At 38.0% G+C, this 13,741-nt stretch overlaps 1 protein-coding gene and 1 pseudogene across 2 annotated transcripts in view; one reads left to right on the top strand and one right to left on the bottom strand.

The window, feature by feature from the left end:
- Positions 1-13,741, top strand: part of RABL3 (RAB, member of RAS oncogene family like 3) — a 39,483-nt gene that overhangs the window by 3,914 nt on the left and 21,828 nt on the right. For both annotated transcript variants that reach the window (XM_077776688.1, XM_077776689.1), the window contains exon 2: positions 523-614. In XM_077776688.1, coding sequence (XP_077632814.1) covers positions 523-614 — 92 coding nt within the window. The remainder of the gene's footprint in view (positions 1-522; positions 615-13,741) is intronic.
- On the bottom strand, positions 6,549-7,530 carry LOC144242005 (glyceraldehyde-3-phosphate dehydrogenase pseudogene; annotated as a pseudogene).

Consider the following 13,741-nt stretch of genomic DNA (forward strand, 5'->3'; position numbering starts at 1 on the left):
ACAATGGCATCCCCAAATGCTGTTAATTGAATGAGAGACTCTACATACAGGTATACAGAAGAACTCATTCTCTTTCCTCTTCATCTAGATCTCCAAATGCTAATTCTAGCATTAATAACTATGTTACCTTGAACCCAAAGGGTCTACAAGAAAATAAAGTGCTGCCTTAAGGTAAAGGACCATGATGTAGAAGAGGGAATAGAGTAGTTCTCTTTTTCCAAAGGGTCAAGTCTGAGCCAAGTTATTGGCTGCCTTTTACAAATCACTGTATGGGAGAACTAGAGTGTCTAAATACAGAATTGTGAAATGGTGAATCCCTGTCACAATATTCAAGCACAATTTGAGAGAACCACTGTCTTAACCATCTTCTCTTTATCATAAAGCTTATTAAATGGTTGGTATGGTACGACCACCCTTTAGCCAACTGTACCTTACCTATCATTATTACTGCATATGGTCAGTCTTACTTTTAGATATTTCAGCATGTCTCTTACATGACTAGAGTTCTTAAATCTTTTACAGGTGTTGGGAAATCTTCACTGGTTCATCTTCTGTGCCAAAATCAAGTACTGGGAAATCCATCGTGGACTGTGGGCTGCTCAGTAGATGTCAGAGTATGTGTTTCTGATATTTTAGTTTTTCTTTAGTCATATTAAAGATCAGTCCTTCAAACTACATGATCAAATTACAGTGCTGTAGTCAAAACTAATACTAATAGCTAGGCTTTATATTAACTACCTACTCTGCACTAGATACTATGCCAAAGGCTTTGTATGTCTTTTCTTATTTAATCTTTTTTTAAACTGAGACATAACTGCAGAAACTAAGGCATGGAGAAGTAAAGTACCTTGATCAAATTTACTCAGTGCAAAATAAAGAGTTAAGATTAGATCCTGGTCTTAATGAAGTCTATGGTCATACCACCCTGGGTGCACCTGATTTCAATCTGTCTAAATCGTCTTAATCCAGAGACTTCAGGGTTAATTACTATGTTATATACCCAGAGTTCACTTAACATGCTCCATAAATAATTCTATTTAATCCTTTGGCACTAAGACTGACAACTTTTGGCTAGAAATAAAAATGTAAAGTCAAAAGCTTCTAGAGTCTTATGTCTAGATCTTCTCTTCCACCTCACAGTTAGGAAACTTGTGTACGGATTCCACCAAATTAACTACCTTTCCATATATTGCTGGTCTTTGCTAATCCCAGCTAGTCCTGTCCAGGTGTGTCTTCTGCTGGCATACATCTCTCCATTGGCTTAAGAAAGAAATGGCGGGGCGGGGTGGCGCCTGGGTGGCTCAGTCGGTTAAGTGTCTGACTTCGGCTCAGGTCATGATCTCACGGTCTGTGGGTTTGAGCCCCGCGTCAGGCTCTGTGCTGACAGCTAGCTCAGAGCCTGGAGCCTGTTTAGGATTCTGTATCTCCCTCTCTCTCTGACCCTCCCCTGCTCATGCTGTCTGTCTCTCAGAAATAAATAAAAACATTAAAAAAAATTTTTTTAAAGAAAAAAATTGGGAAGGAATGGTAATTAGCTCAATTGACAGTTATTTTCCTTCAGTTCTTTGAAGTTGTTGTCCCACAGACTATGACTTATATTGGTACTAATTGGAAATCTTTTATCAGCCTAATTATTATTCTTTTTTAAGGTAATTTCTTCTCTATAGTTGCTTTTAAAAGATTGTTTTTGATGTTCTGTAGTTCTACTAATTTATGTCTAGATATGGGTTCATTTTTAGTCATTTTGTCAGAGGTTGTGCCTCTCCTGTCTATCTTTATTTTTCAAAAATTTTAGCCACTACCTATTGCCTTCCCTCATTCCCTCTATCTTCCCCTTTTGAACTTCTGTTAGATTTTTGTTCTCTGTATCTTTTCATTGTACTTCCAGGTTTTCTATTCTTTTTTTCTCCTTTGTGTATTCTGGATCATGTACTCATATCTGCCTTCCAGTTAATTAAGAATCTCTTGGGGAGCATGGGTGGCTCAATCGGTTAAGCATCCGACTTCAGCTCAGGTCATGATCTCAAATTCTTGAGTTTGAGCCCTGCGTAAGGCTCTGTGTTGACATCTCAGACCCTGGAGCCTGCTTCCAATTCTGTATCTCCCTCTCTCTCTGCCCCTCCCCCACTCGCACTCTGTCTACATCTCTCTCTCAGAAAATGAATAAATATTAAAATTATTTTTAAAAAAAGAATCTCTTCAACTATGTCTAATCTGCTTTTTAATATATTCACCAAGTTTTTCATCTTAGTAACTATAATTTTTTTATTTCTAGATATTCCTTTTGGTTCCTTTTCAAATATCAAAATGTTTAAAAATATCCTGACCTTTCATTATGGTTTTACTTTTTATTTTTATTAACATAGTATTTTGTGGTTTCTTTTGGATTTTTTCATTTTTTTCTGAGTGGGTGATATTCGACTTGCTGTGGTTGCTGACTATACCTCATGAAAATGTGTATCTTTGTATGGTTTATAATTCTTTGAAGATGATTACATCTTCAGTAGGATATTTTTTTCCCCTCTTCCTTGTGGAAATTCTGTGTGCTGTGTTGTGAAAGTACAGTACTTTTTCATTTCTGTTGCTGCCAGGCCCCTAGGGATTTCAATGGTACTTATAATTTTACAGCTAGGAGTCTCCATGCCACCTAGATAATATATATTCTCCAAATTTCCAATTATAGTACAGGCGTCTGGTTTTCATTTTTTGTGGACCCCCTATCTCTTCTGTACCACCCCTACCTGAGGTCCCTGTCAGAAAGTTTTTCCTACTCTCCTGAGCCAGTGGATAGTACTTCCTACTCTCTTTCACTGACTGGGCAGCTCATCAAGGGTCCAGATTTCATGAAGGGAACTGTAGTCTGGTCTTTGTCACTCACCCATATATATTCTGCCCTAAAAGCCAGAAAACAGGGGTACCTGGGTAGCTCAGTCAGTTAAGCATCCAACTTCAGCGTGGGTCATGATCTGACGGTTTGTGAGATCGAGACTCTTATCAGGCTCTGCACTGACAGCACAGAGTCTGCTTCAGATTCTTTGTCTCCCTCTTTCTCTGCCTCTCTCAGCCTCTCTCTTTCTTTCTCTCTCAAAAATAAATAAACATTAAAAAAAAAAAAAAAAGCCAGAAAACAAATCTCTATTCCTGGATGGACACTAAAACTCCAGGGACCAGCCCCTGAAGCTATCTCTGAATCTGGGTCAGCTCCCACTTCTCATTCTGATTTTAAGTTCTTCATCTCTAGCATCTCAGGATTTCCCTTTTTTTTTTTCTTGAGCTTGTCATCTTTATTTTATAAAAATATTTTTATGGCATTTCTGTGAAGTTGAAGTCAGAGGAGACTTGTGTGTGTCATTTCAGTCTGCAGTGTTCCCAAATTCTTGGATATAGGAGAAAAGCAAATACTAGATAATGAGTTCAGTTGGCAACTTGCCAATAGCAAGTGCCGGACAGAATTTCCTTTTGGACTTTTCTAAATCCCTTTATATGAGCAAACGTAACATTGAAAAGAAACTTAGATTTAAATTCCTACTTCCTGGGTGAGTTCCCATATTGCCCTTTGCTTCCTCAAGTGTGACCTTAGATTAATTCATTTACTCTCTGTGCCTTAGTTTATCTTCTACAGAATATAGGTAAATAAAACCTGTTTTAGCAGCCTACAGGTTTGTAGGTTGTGTTATAGTGTGACTGATTTTACTAGAATGAGTCTGGTACTAATTGACTCCTATAAAGCCAGGCTGGCCTGAATTGTGTTGTTGTTGAAGAATGGGGCATGTGGAGGTGAAAGTTACCTTGCTTTTATTACTCGTCACTGGGTCTTGGGCTGGTAGGTCTCTATCTTTCATCTTTGAGAAGAATGCATTTCTAGAATGACAACATAAGTAAAAGGCATTTGTAAATGATAATCTTAAGAAAAGTTGTCATAGACATGTAAATTGTTTTTACTATTGTTGTAATAAAGTGAACAGTTCTTCCCTCTAGCAAGAATGATTAAATCTGATAAAACCCGTACCTAAATAGCTTGGAACGCTTTCTTCTGTAGCAACTTTTATATTGCAGTTACAGGTTCTATATTATTGAAACCAGAAAAAGGGTATCCCCAGAATCCACGTAGATCCATCAATATACTCTTTTCAAAACTCTTAGAAACAATTGCCTGTTTTAGCTCATTTCACATCTAAGAGCCTACTAAAAATAGAGATGATAAAGGTGATAATGTAATTGTTTAATTTCAAGTACTGGGTGAAACTAAGGAGCTTAGTGTATGTACTCAGTAATTACTAACATTTTGGATTTAGCACGCATTGGAGAGGAATTCATAACTGAATTGAAGGGAAAAAAGAGAAAAGTTTTATTTTACAGTATTCTTTCACTCATGAATGTCTTCTAATTTTGTTGCCCCAAGTCTAATGGGACTAATATAAATGCATGGCTACTCTTAATTATGAAAACAAGACTTACAGAATTTAATCTTTTCACAAATTATAAATAAGGAAATTGACTTGTCATTTCCAGTTCACTTTAATGGGATTTTAACTCTCTCATTTACACATTGCATGCAATCAATATTTATTGACTTCCTCTTTGGGCAGCATAATAATGTGCAAGCACTGGGGAGAAATTAAAAAAGAAAAGACAACCTCTATCCTCACTAAGAATGTGAAGTAGGATCTAGTAGATGAGACAAAATTCATATAAATGAATGATTTTAAAAATGATAATACTGAATGATGGCTGATATTTCTTAGTGCTTACTTTGCCTAAGCACCTATTTTACAAGCTAATTCAAGTAATTCCCACAACAACCCTTCCAGGTAGGTGCTATTAGTGCCGCTATTTGATACATGAAGGGGTAGAGGCACAGAGGTATTAAATGTCTTGTCCAAGGTCACATTGCTACTTAATGATAGGGCTGGGATTCAAACCCAGGTGGTCTGCTTCAAGAGCCTGTGCTCTTGAGCCCTATTCTGGACTTCATGTTCCAGAATGGCATTAAGAAAAAAGTATTCTACTGCTGTTAAATACAGTAACCACTAGACTAATGTGGCAATTTAAATTTAAATTAACTGAAATGAAAAATTTGGTTCCTCAGTTAAACAAATTAAGGACATTTGAACTGCCCAATAGTAACATGTTGCCAGTGAGTACTATATTGGACATTTCCATCATTGCAGAACATTCTGAGACAGCACTGATAGACAGCATTTATAGAGAATATAAGTGTTATAGCAGTTCAGGAGAAAAAGTTGAAGTGTTTGTAAAGAATGGAAAATTATTTTGGATGTTAATGATTGAATAGGTGACCTGGACAATGTATGGATGGACTATTCCTCAAGAAGGGGGATATATATTATAGGCAAAAGAGAAGTAAATAAATTCACTTCTGGACATGATGAAGGGAGATATCTGTGAGCTATCCAACTGAAACTGTCCAGAAGGCATTCAGAGATGAGGTAGGGAAGCTCAAGAGAGAATTCTAAATTGGACTCATGTATATAGAAATAATCCCAGACCATGAGAGATGAGGAGTTTTTCCAAAAAGCAAATTTAGAAAGAGAAGAGCTGAGGGAAAACCTTGGGGTATATTTGAAGAGTTGAAGATGAGAAGAGAGGTCAGAGAAAGATTAGTCAAAGAGGTAAGAGGATAGCCAAAATGATGAAATACCACAAGAGTAAATGGAGATGTGCATTTCAGAAGGAGAGATTGAGTTTTGAAATGAAATGCTATAGAGGTATAAGAACTGAGTGAGAGGGGAGAAAATGGTGATGATGAAGTCACTGCTGATCTTTGACCTTGCAATGGAATGTTAGTAGCAGAAAACAAATGATGTGAGTAGGCAGAGAGGAAATTGAAACAAGATTAAATCCATCTTTCACGAAGTTTAGAGGTTAAATAAAGGAGTGAATGGGTACAGAATAGAAGGGAAAAGTGACAGTCTTTTTTTTTAAAATAGGGGAAATGAGCTTGGCTAATGGCAAAATAAAATTACTAGAAAGGAAAAGGCAATTAGCAGTAACCTTTATATTATTCATTCATCCGTTTGTTCCTTTAGTACATATATTGCATGCCTCCCGGGTATCAGATACTGCAAAGAATTGGAAGTGTAGCAACAAATTAGACAAGTTCAATTCCTGTTCCCCTAGCACATTTTGTCTAGTTTCTCTTTTCTATCCTTCTGTCTTTTCTCCCAGCTGTCTCCTAAGACCTTCTACCTTCCTGCCTCACTTTAACAACACTACAGGCATACATACTATTAGACAGCATCTACACAGAGTCCAGTGTTCTTTCTTAATGTGTATCATTTTCTTTACTAAATTTCTGCTTTTTATTTTTTTCGGGGCAGTAGGTGGTTACAGTATACTTTATTGGTGGTACCTGACATTTTTGGCTCCCCAAATTCCTCCCCTTCTTCAGGGGGTCTGGAATGGAAACTGTATAGAGGTCAGGAGATTCTCAGTGTGTTGGGGGATAAGTTGGGGCAAGGACTCCCCAGCAGCTGAGAGCCTCTCTCTCTTCTTGCTCTCGTTGGTGCTAGTCGTCCAGGGAGCTCTTACTCCTTAGAGGCCATATGGACCATAAAGTCTACCACCCACTGCCATAGCTAAATTCATTGTCATACCAAGAAATAAGCTTGACAAAGTGGTGATTGAGGGAAATGCCAGCCCCAGCATTGGAAGAGTGGGTGTCACTATTAAAGTTGTAGAAGACAACCTGGTCCTTGGTGTAGCTCCAGATGTGCTTGAGGGGTCTTCTAATCCCTGCTTCACCACCTTCTTGATGTCATCATATTTAGCAGCTTTCTCTAGGCGACAGGTTAGATCACAACTGACACACTAGGGTAGGGACATGGAAGGCCATGCCAGTGAGTTTCCCATTCAGCTCAGGGATGACGTTGCCTATAGCCTTGGCGGTGCCAGGAGAAGCAGTGATGATATTCTCTGGGCAGCCCCGTAGCCATCATGCCACAGCTTCTCAGAGGGACTACCCATGATCTTCTGAGTGGCAGTGATGGCATGCACTGTGGTCATGTGTCCCTCCATGATGCCACAGTTGTCATAGATGACTTTGGCCTGAGGTGCCAAGTAGTAGGTGATACAGGAGGCATTGCTAACAATCTTGAGGGAGTTGTCAGACTTCTCGTGGATCATGCCCATCACAAATATGGGGGCATCAGCAGAAGGGGCAGAGATGATGGCCCTATCCTTCAAGTGAGCCCCAGCCTTTTCCATGGTGGTGAAGACCCAGTGGACTGTGCAACATACTCAGCACCAGCATTACTCCATTTGATGTTCGTGAGATCATGCTCCTGGAAGATGGAATTAGGCTTTCCATTGATGGCAAGTTTCCCATTCTCAGCCTTGACTGTGCTGTTGAATTTGCCATGGGTGGAATCATACTGGAACATGTAAACCATGTAGTTAAGGTCAATGAAGAGGTCATTGATGACAACAGTATCCACTTTGCCAGACTTAAAAGCAACACTGGTGACCAGATGCCCAATATGGCCATCCATTTACTCCATCCTTCACCATTGTGTCTCAGGGATGTGCACCAGAAGATGCGACTGCCTGTCAAAGGGGGAAGAGCAGAGGCACCTGAGTGGCTTAGCTAGTTAAGCACCCAACTCCTGATTTTGACTCAGGTCATGATCTCACAGTTTGTAAGTTTGAGCCCTGCATCAGGCTCTGCACTGAGATTCTCTCTCTCTCCCTCTCTGTGCACCTCCCCTGCTCATGCTCTCTCTCCCTCTCAAAGTAAATAAATAAAAAAACTTAAAAAAAAAATTTTAGGGGTGCCTGGGTGGCTCAATCAGTTAAACATCCGACTTCGGCCCAGGTCATGATCCCACAGTCTGTGAGTTCGAGCCCCACATCTGACTCTATGCTGACAGCTCAGAGCCAGGAGCCTACTTCAGACTCTGTGTGTGTGTGTCTCTCTCTCTCTCTGACCCTCCCCCGCTCATGCTGTGTCACACGCGCTCTCTCTCTCAAAAAAAAAAAAATAAATAAACATTAAACAAATTAAAAAATTTAAAACTTAAAAAAAATTTTTTTGGTGTAAAAGGGTGGAGGAAGAGCAGAGAGCCTCTTCATGCTTTTTTAAAAGTTACAATAATAGGTAAACTCCTCACATGAGGCAAAACCTTTTGTACTTAGTCTTGTTTTAGTGTCCAATAAAAAGTCAAGATGTGTGTAAATGAGAAGTACAAAGTGACAGCAGCATTGAGGATTGTGGTTCCTTTTCCAGCTTAATAAGCAGCATATAATACTGCTATCTTTAGAGAAAATCCTTGCTTGTACAGCTGTCAGGTCTTTAATGACTTAAAGTATCAGATCCTTGATGACCTGATTTAAATATAAAACACATTTCTTATAATTTGCCATTACTCTCAATCATGTTGGCCTCTTAGCATTGCACCAAGTTACTGTATCCAGGGCAATACTTGTTGTAATGTCAAGTTTTCCCTTGAAAATCAATAACCCATATGAGAGAGATAATGTCATAGCCAGAAACTCTAAGCCACGAGTTTAAAATTCTTAGGACTCATTCTACTTGAATTAAGTTAAGCTACATATTAATTGAGCAAGTTGGAAAGGAAGAAGGACATCTTTTCTTGTAATTCTTGGAAGAGACAATGAAAGAATTGATTAGAGAAGGTGTTTTGTGGTAGGAAAGAGTATAGATGAGGAGGTCCATCTGGCTTGGGAGTATATGCAGCCAGAGCAAGCTGGCTAACAGACTAGTACTTTGTGAGACTAAGAGAGCATGCTACCTTGTATATTACATGATGGCTGTTCTTGGAAGTCACTGTACAGTCTTTTAGGGGAGGCAACATTAGACATTTGAAATAATTTTAGACAAAAAAGTGATGTCCTGCATTGATTGCCAACTTAATTATATGTCAGAATCACCTAGGGATCTTTCTGTAAAAGTACAGATTTTTGAGTCCCATCCCAGAAGCTTCAGGGGTGGTCTAAGAATCTAATTTTTTGTTTAAGAAATCAAAAATGCAACTTGAATCTATTTTTTAACAAGCTTTCTATTTCTTATTTAGTTTGTTCTCAGAATTGTACTTGAGAAGCCCTGAGAAATGAGAAACTCAATGTAATAAAACCTTGGAAGATGAAATATCCTGAATTCATTCACTGATTTAAACATATCCAAGCATCTAATATGTGCTAGGTATTATGCTATTTTCTAGGTCTACTAATATGAATAATGCATGGCTTTTCCCCTTATGCTTACAGTCTAATATACATCAGCAGATAAATTACACAATATGGTTAGTGAAAAGACAGATGGGTATTAACCTCTTATTAGGATGTTATGGGAGCAAATACTAGTATCTAACAGGCTCTCGTTGGTTTTGGACAGGGAAAGGAGGCAGAATCCAGAAAGCTTCACTAAAGTAGCTGAGCTTTTCAATAACAGATAATTGACTCTTTGTATTACCTTGTATTAGTCATTCCAGTGGCTTAGCTTGGAAATCTTTATAAAATATATTATACATTTCCCTGTGTTTTCAAACAAAATTCATATAGTTTAACTTATTTTTTAATGTTTGTTTTGAGGGTGAGTGGGGAATGAGGGGCAGAGAGAGAGGGAGAGAATACCAAACAGACTCCTCATTGTCAGTGCGGAGCCCAGTGTAGGGCTCAGTCCCACGAACCATGAGATCATGACCTGAGCCAAAATCAAGAGTCAAATGCTTAACTGGCTAATCCACGCAGGCACCTCTACTTTAACTTTTTTATTGATGACTTAGCATGATCACATATTATCAGTTCCTTCGCTATACAGCAAAATAGTGATACTTTTTATCACAGTATACAGGAGTAATTTTCATTATCCACAGTGTTGCCCAACATCTATGATTTTGCTATTCTCATTTTTTTGTCCTATCCTCTTTGTTGTCAGTCTGATAATTGTCTTCTCTTGTCAATGTGGTGGTCTATAGAGTATCTTACTTAAATTTTTCCTTAAAAGTATACAGACAAAAATATGTGAATAAGTACAAAGTGTGATGCATTCTGTTAAATATATGAGTTTTAGTACATTTTATGTCATCTATTTTAACTACTTAGCTATCTTGCTTTTTATTATTTCAGAGCCACTAAGTGTATATAATACAACTTCATTTTATAGGCAAAGAAACTGAAGATCAAAAATATCAGGGATAATCAGTGGCAATTAAGAGTATAATCTAGGCCTCCTGATAACCAAAATAGTTCCATTTTATAAAATCAGCAGTTTTTAACTAGGAGTTTTAGCAAAATCATTTGGAGAGTGGTTCAAATTATGCATGCCAGGAGCTAAATCCCAAAGGTCCTGATTCAGTAAATCTGGCGTATTTATTTCCTTTTTTTCCTCAAAGGATTTTTTTCGCTTTCTTCTTTTTTTTCTTCTTTACTAAGGTATAATTAACACATAAGATTGTGAGATATTTAAAGTATATGTTCTGATGATTGGATAGACATCATGAAAAGATTCCTCTCATCCACGTAGCTAACACATCCATCACTTACTCACTTACTTACTTATTTATTTGGAACATTTAAGTTCTACTCCCTTACCTTATTTCAGTTATACAATACAAAGTTATCAATTGTGATTACCATCTTTTAAATTAGATGCTAAGACCTATATTCATCTTATAAAGTCTGTACCTTTTTACCAACCTTTACCCATTCCCAACTCCTGGCAACTACTTTTCTACTCTCTGTTTCTAGAAGTTTGACTTTTTATTTAGATTCCACATGTAAGTAGTGCCATGCACTATTTGTCTTTATCTGGCCCTTTTCACTTCGCATAATTCCCTCGAGGCCCATCCTTGTGTTTGCAAATAGCTGCATTTCCTTTTCTCCTGGCTGAATAATATTCCAGTGTGTGTGTGTGTGTGTGTGTGTGTGTGTGTGTGTATACACACACCATATCTTCTTTATCATTCATCTATTGATTGACATGTACTTAGATTGTTCTCTTCTCTTGGCTATTGTGCAGTGAACATGAAAGTGCAGATATCTCTTCAATCCCCAGAAGGGGGATTACTGGACTCTCTGGTAGTTTAGTTTTATTTTCAAGTTTTTAAGGAACTTCCATACTGTTTTCTAGAGTGGCCGTACCAATATACATTCCCCCCAGCAGCGCTTTTTCGTCCACATCCTTGCCTGCACTTGTTATCTCTTGTCTTTTTTGTTTTTAATTATTTTTACTTATTTTAAGAGGGAAAAAGAGCAAGGGAGGAGGGGCAGAGAGAGAGGGAGAGAGAGAGAATCCCAAGCAGGCTCCACACTGTCAGCACAAAGTCCAACCTGGGGCTCGAACCTACGAACTGTCAGATCATGACCTAGCCAAAGTCAAGAGTCAGACACTTAGCTGATTGAGCCTAATCTGTTATCTTTTTTATGACAGCCATTTTAACAGGTATGAAGTGATATCTCATTGTAGTTTTGATTTGCATTTCCCTGATTAGTGATGTTGAGCACTTATTCATGTACTTGTTAGCCATTTGTATGTCTTTTTTTTTTTTTTTTTTTTTGAAAAATGTCTCTTCAGTTCCTTTGCTCATATTTAAATCAGATTGCTTGGTTTTTTGCTATTTAGCTGTGTGAGTTCTTATATATTTTGGACATTAACCCCTCTCAGAAATATGATTGGCAAATATTTTCTCCCATTCCATAGATTGCCTTTTCACTTTTTTAATGGCTTCCTTTGGTATGTAGAAGCTCTTTCATTTGATGTAGTCTCACTTGCTTATTTTTGCTTTTGTTGAGACATAAATTTTTTAAAAATTCTTGGAAGATTCTGATGCTTACCTCTCACCCACCACACTATAATCTGGTTCTTAGCTATATTCTAATACATATGGTTGTCATATATCAGAATCCATTTCTGAATAGTTACATAGTACAGTCAATAAATGGCTGTAGAGTCTAAATCATGAGAAAGGGAAAGACTTTATTGTTTTGAATTAATGTTTATTTTTGAGAGAAAGAGAGTGAGCAGGGGAGGCATAGAGAGAGGGAGACACAGAATCTGAAGCAACCTCGAGGCTCTGAGCTGTCAGCACAGAGCCCAACGTGGGGCTCAAAATCACAAACTGTGAGATCATGACCTGAGCCAGTCAGACACTTAACCAACTAAGCCACCCTGGTGCCCCTGAGAAAGGGAGAGACTTTAGAGTTTTCTCTGACTAAGAATGCCTCCTAGAGGATTTTGAGCAGAAGGGGATGTGATCTAATTTGCATTTTAAAAGGATCATTGCTAGTTACTATATGATAAACAAATGGGGAGAGGAGTGTGAAAGGGGGAGAAATGAGTAGTCAAGGCTGTAGTGGGAAGATCATTTAGGAGATAATTGCATTGATCAGGCAAAGAGATGGATCAAGGCCTTGACCTGGATGCTAATAGTGGATATGGTGAGAAATGAACTGATTTTTGATATGTTTTTAAGGAAAAAGCAATAGTATTTGCTGACAAATAAGATATGCAGTATGAAAGGAGATAAGGATCACTCTTAAGTTTTTGGCTCTTTAAGTAATTAGAAGGATGGAAATGCCTTTTACTGGGAGAAGAATAGTCTCAAGAGGAAGATCAGGAAATTATTTTCAGATATGTTAAATTTGAGATGCCTGTTAGACATCCAAATTGTGGTCTAGTGGATATGGTAGCCTGAAGCTCAAGGGATTAGTCCAGGATGGATGTAAATTTGGAATTCAGCAACACAATGATGACAGTTAAAATCATAAGATTAAATGAAGTTGTCAAGAAAGCCAGTATTGATAAAGAAAAGAGATCCAAGAACTAAACCTTGAGACACTCCAACAATCAGAAGTCAGGGAGGTAAAGATAGCCCCAATGGAGACTGAAAAAAAGGATTAGCCAGTGAAATGGGAAGAAAACGAGGAGAGTATGATAACCTGGAAGCTATGTACTGCAAGTCAGGGGAGTAATTGTTTCTATCAGATGGTAGGGTAAGATGAAAACTCCTCATTCATTGATCATTGGACTTAGCAATGTGGAAGCCATTGGTGACCTTGATAAGGAATATTTAAGTAGAGTGATTAGGGCAGAAGTGTGACAGGAATGAGTTCAAAAAAGAATGAATGTAAGGGAAAGAATTAGAGACTAGAGAATAGACACCTATCTGGAGAGCTTTTGCTGTAAAAAGGAATGGAAAAGTGGTATGGTAGCTGGAAGAGGACTTGAGTTCAAGGGAAGTTTATTTTAAGATGGGAAAAAAATCATGGCATGTTTGTATGCTGACAGGACTTATTTAACAGAGAGGGAATATTTTTTTGATAAAAATGAGAATTGATAGAGCTATACCTTTGATAAGAAGAGGGAGATGGGATGTCAGGCATAAGAAGGGGATTTGGCCTTGGGGACACAGAAAGTTTATCTATAATGGCTGGAGGGAAAGCAGATTATATGGGCACAGATGTGGGAATGTGGATAGATATGTGAAGAACAGGTTGTCGAAATTCTCTTCCAATTGCTTCTGTCTCAGGAAGCAAGGTTCTTACCTGTTCTTAAGGACAGGGAAGAGACATTGGAAATTTTAAAAAGAAGAGAAAATGTGAAATAGTTATCTAGGAGAGGAAATGGACTTTGAAATTTTAATTAAAGGACAGCCCCGAAGGTAGACTTGAATTTAAATGAATCCAGTCAGTTTGAATGTGTATTTTTCTGAGCTTCACATTCAGCTAAGCTGGGTTACAGACATGGAATTGGAGAAAAGGT

This window comes from Crocuta crocuta, unplaced genomic scaffold, assembly GCF_008692635.1.
Source record: "Crocuta crocuta isolate KB4526 unplaced genomic scaffold, BGI_CrCroc_1.0 scaffold87, whole genome shotgun sequence".
Lineage (NCBI taxonomy): Eukaryota > Metazoa > Chordata > Mammalia > Carnivora > Hyaenidae > Crocuta > Crocuta crocuta.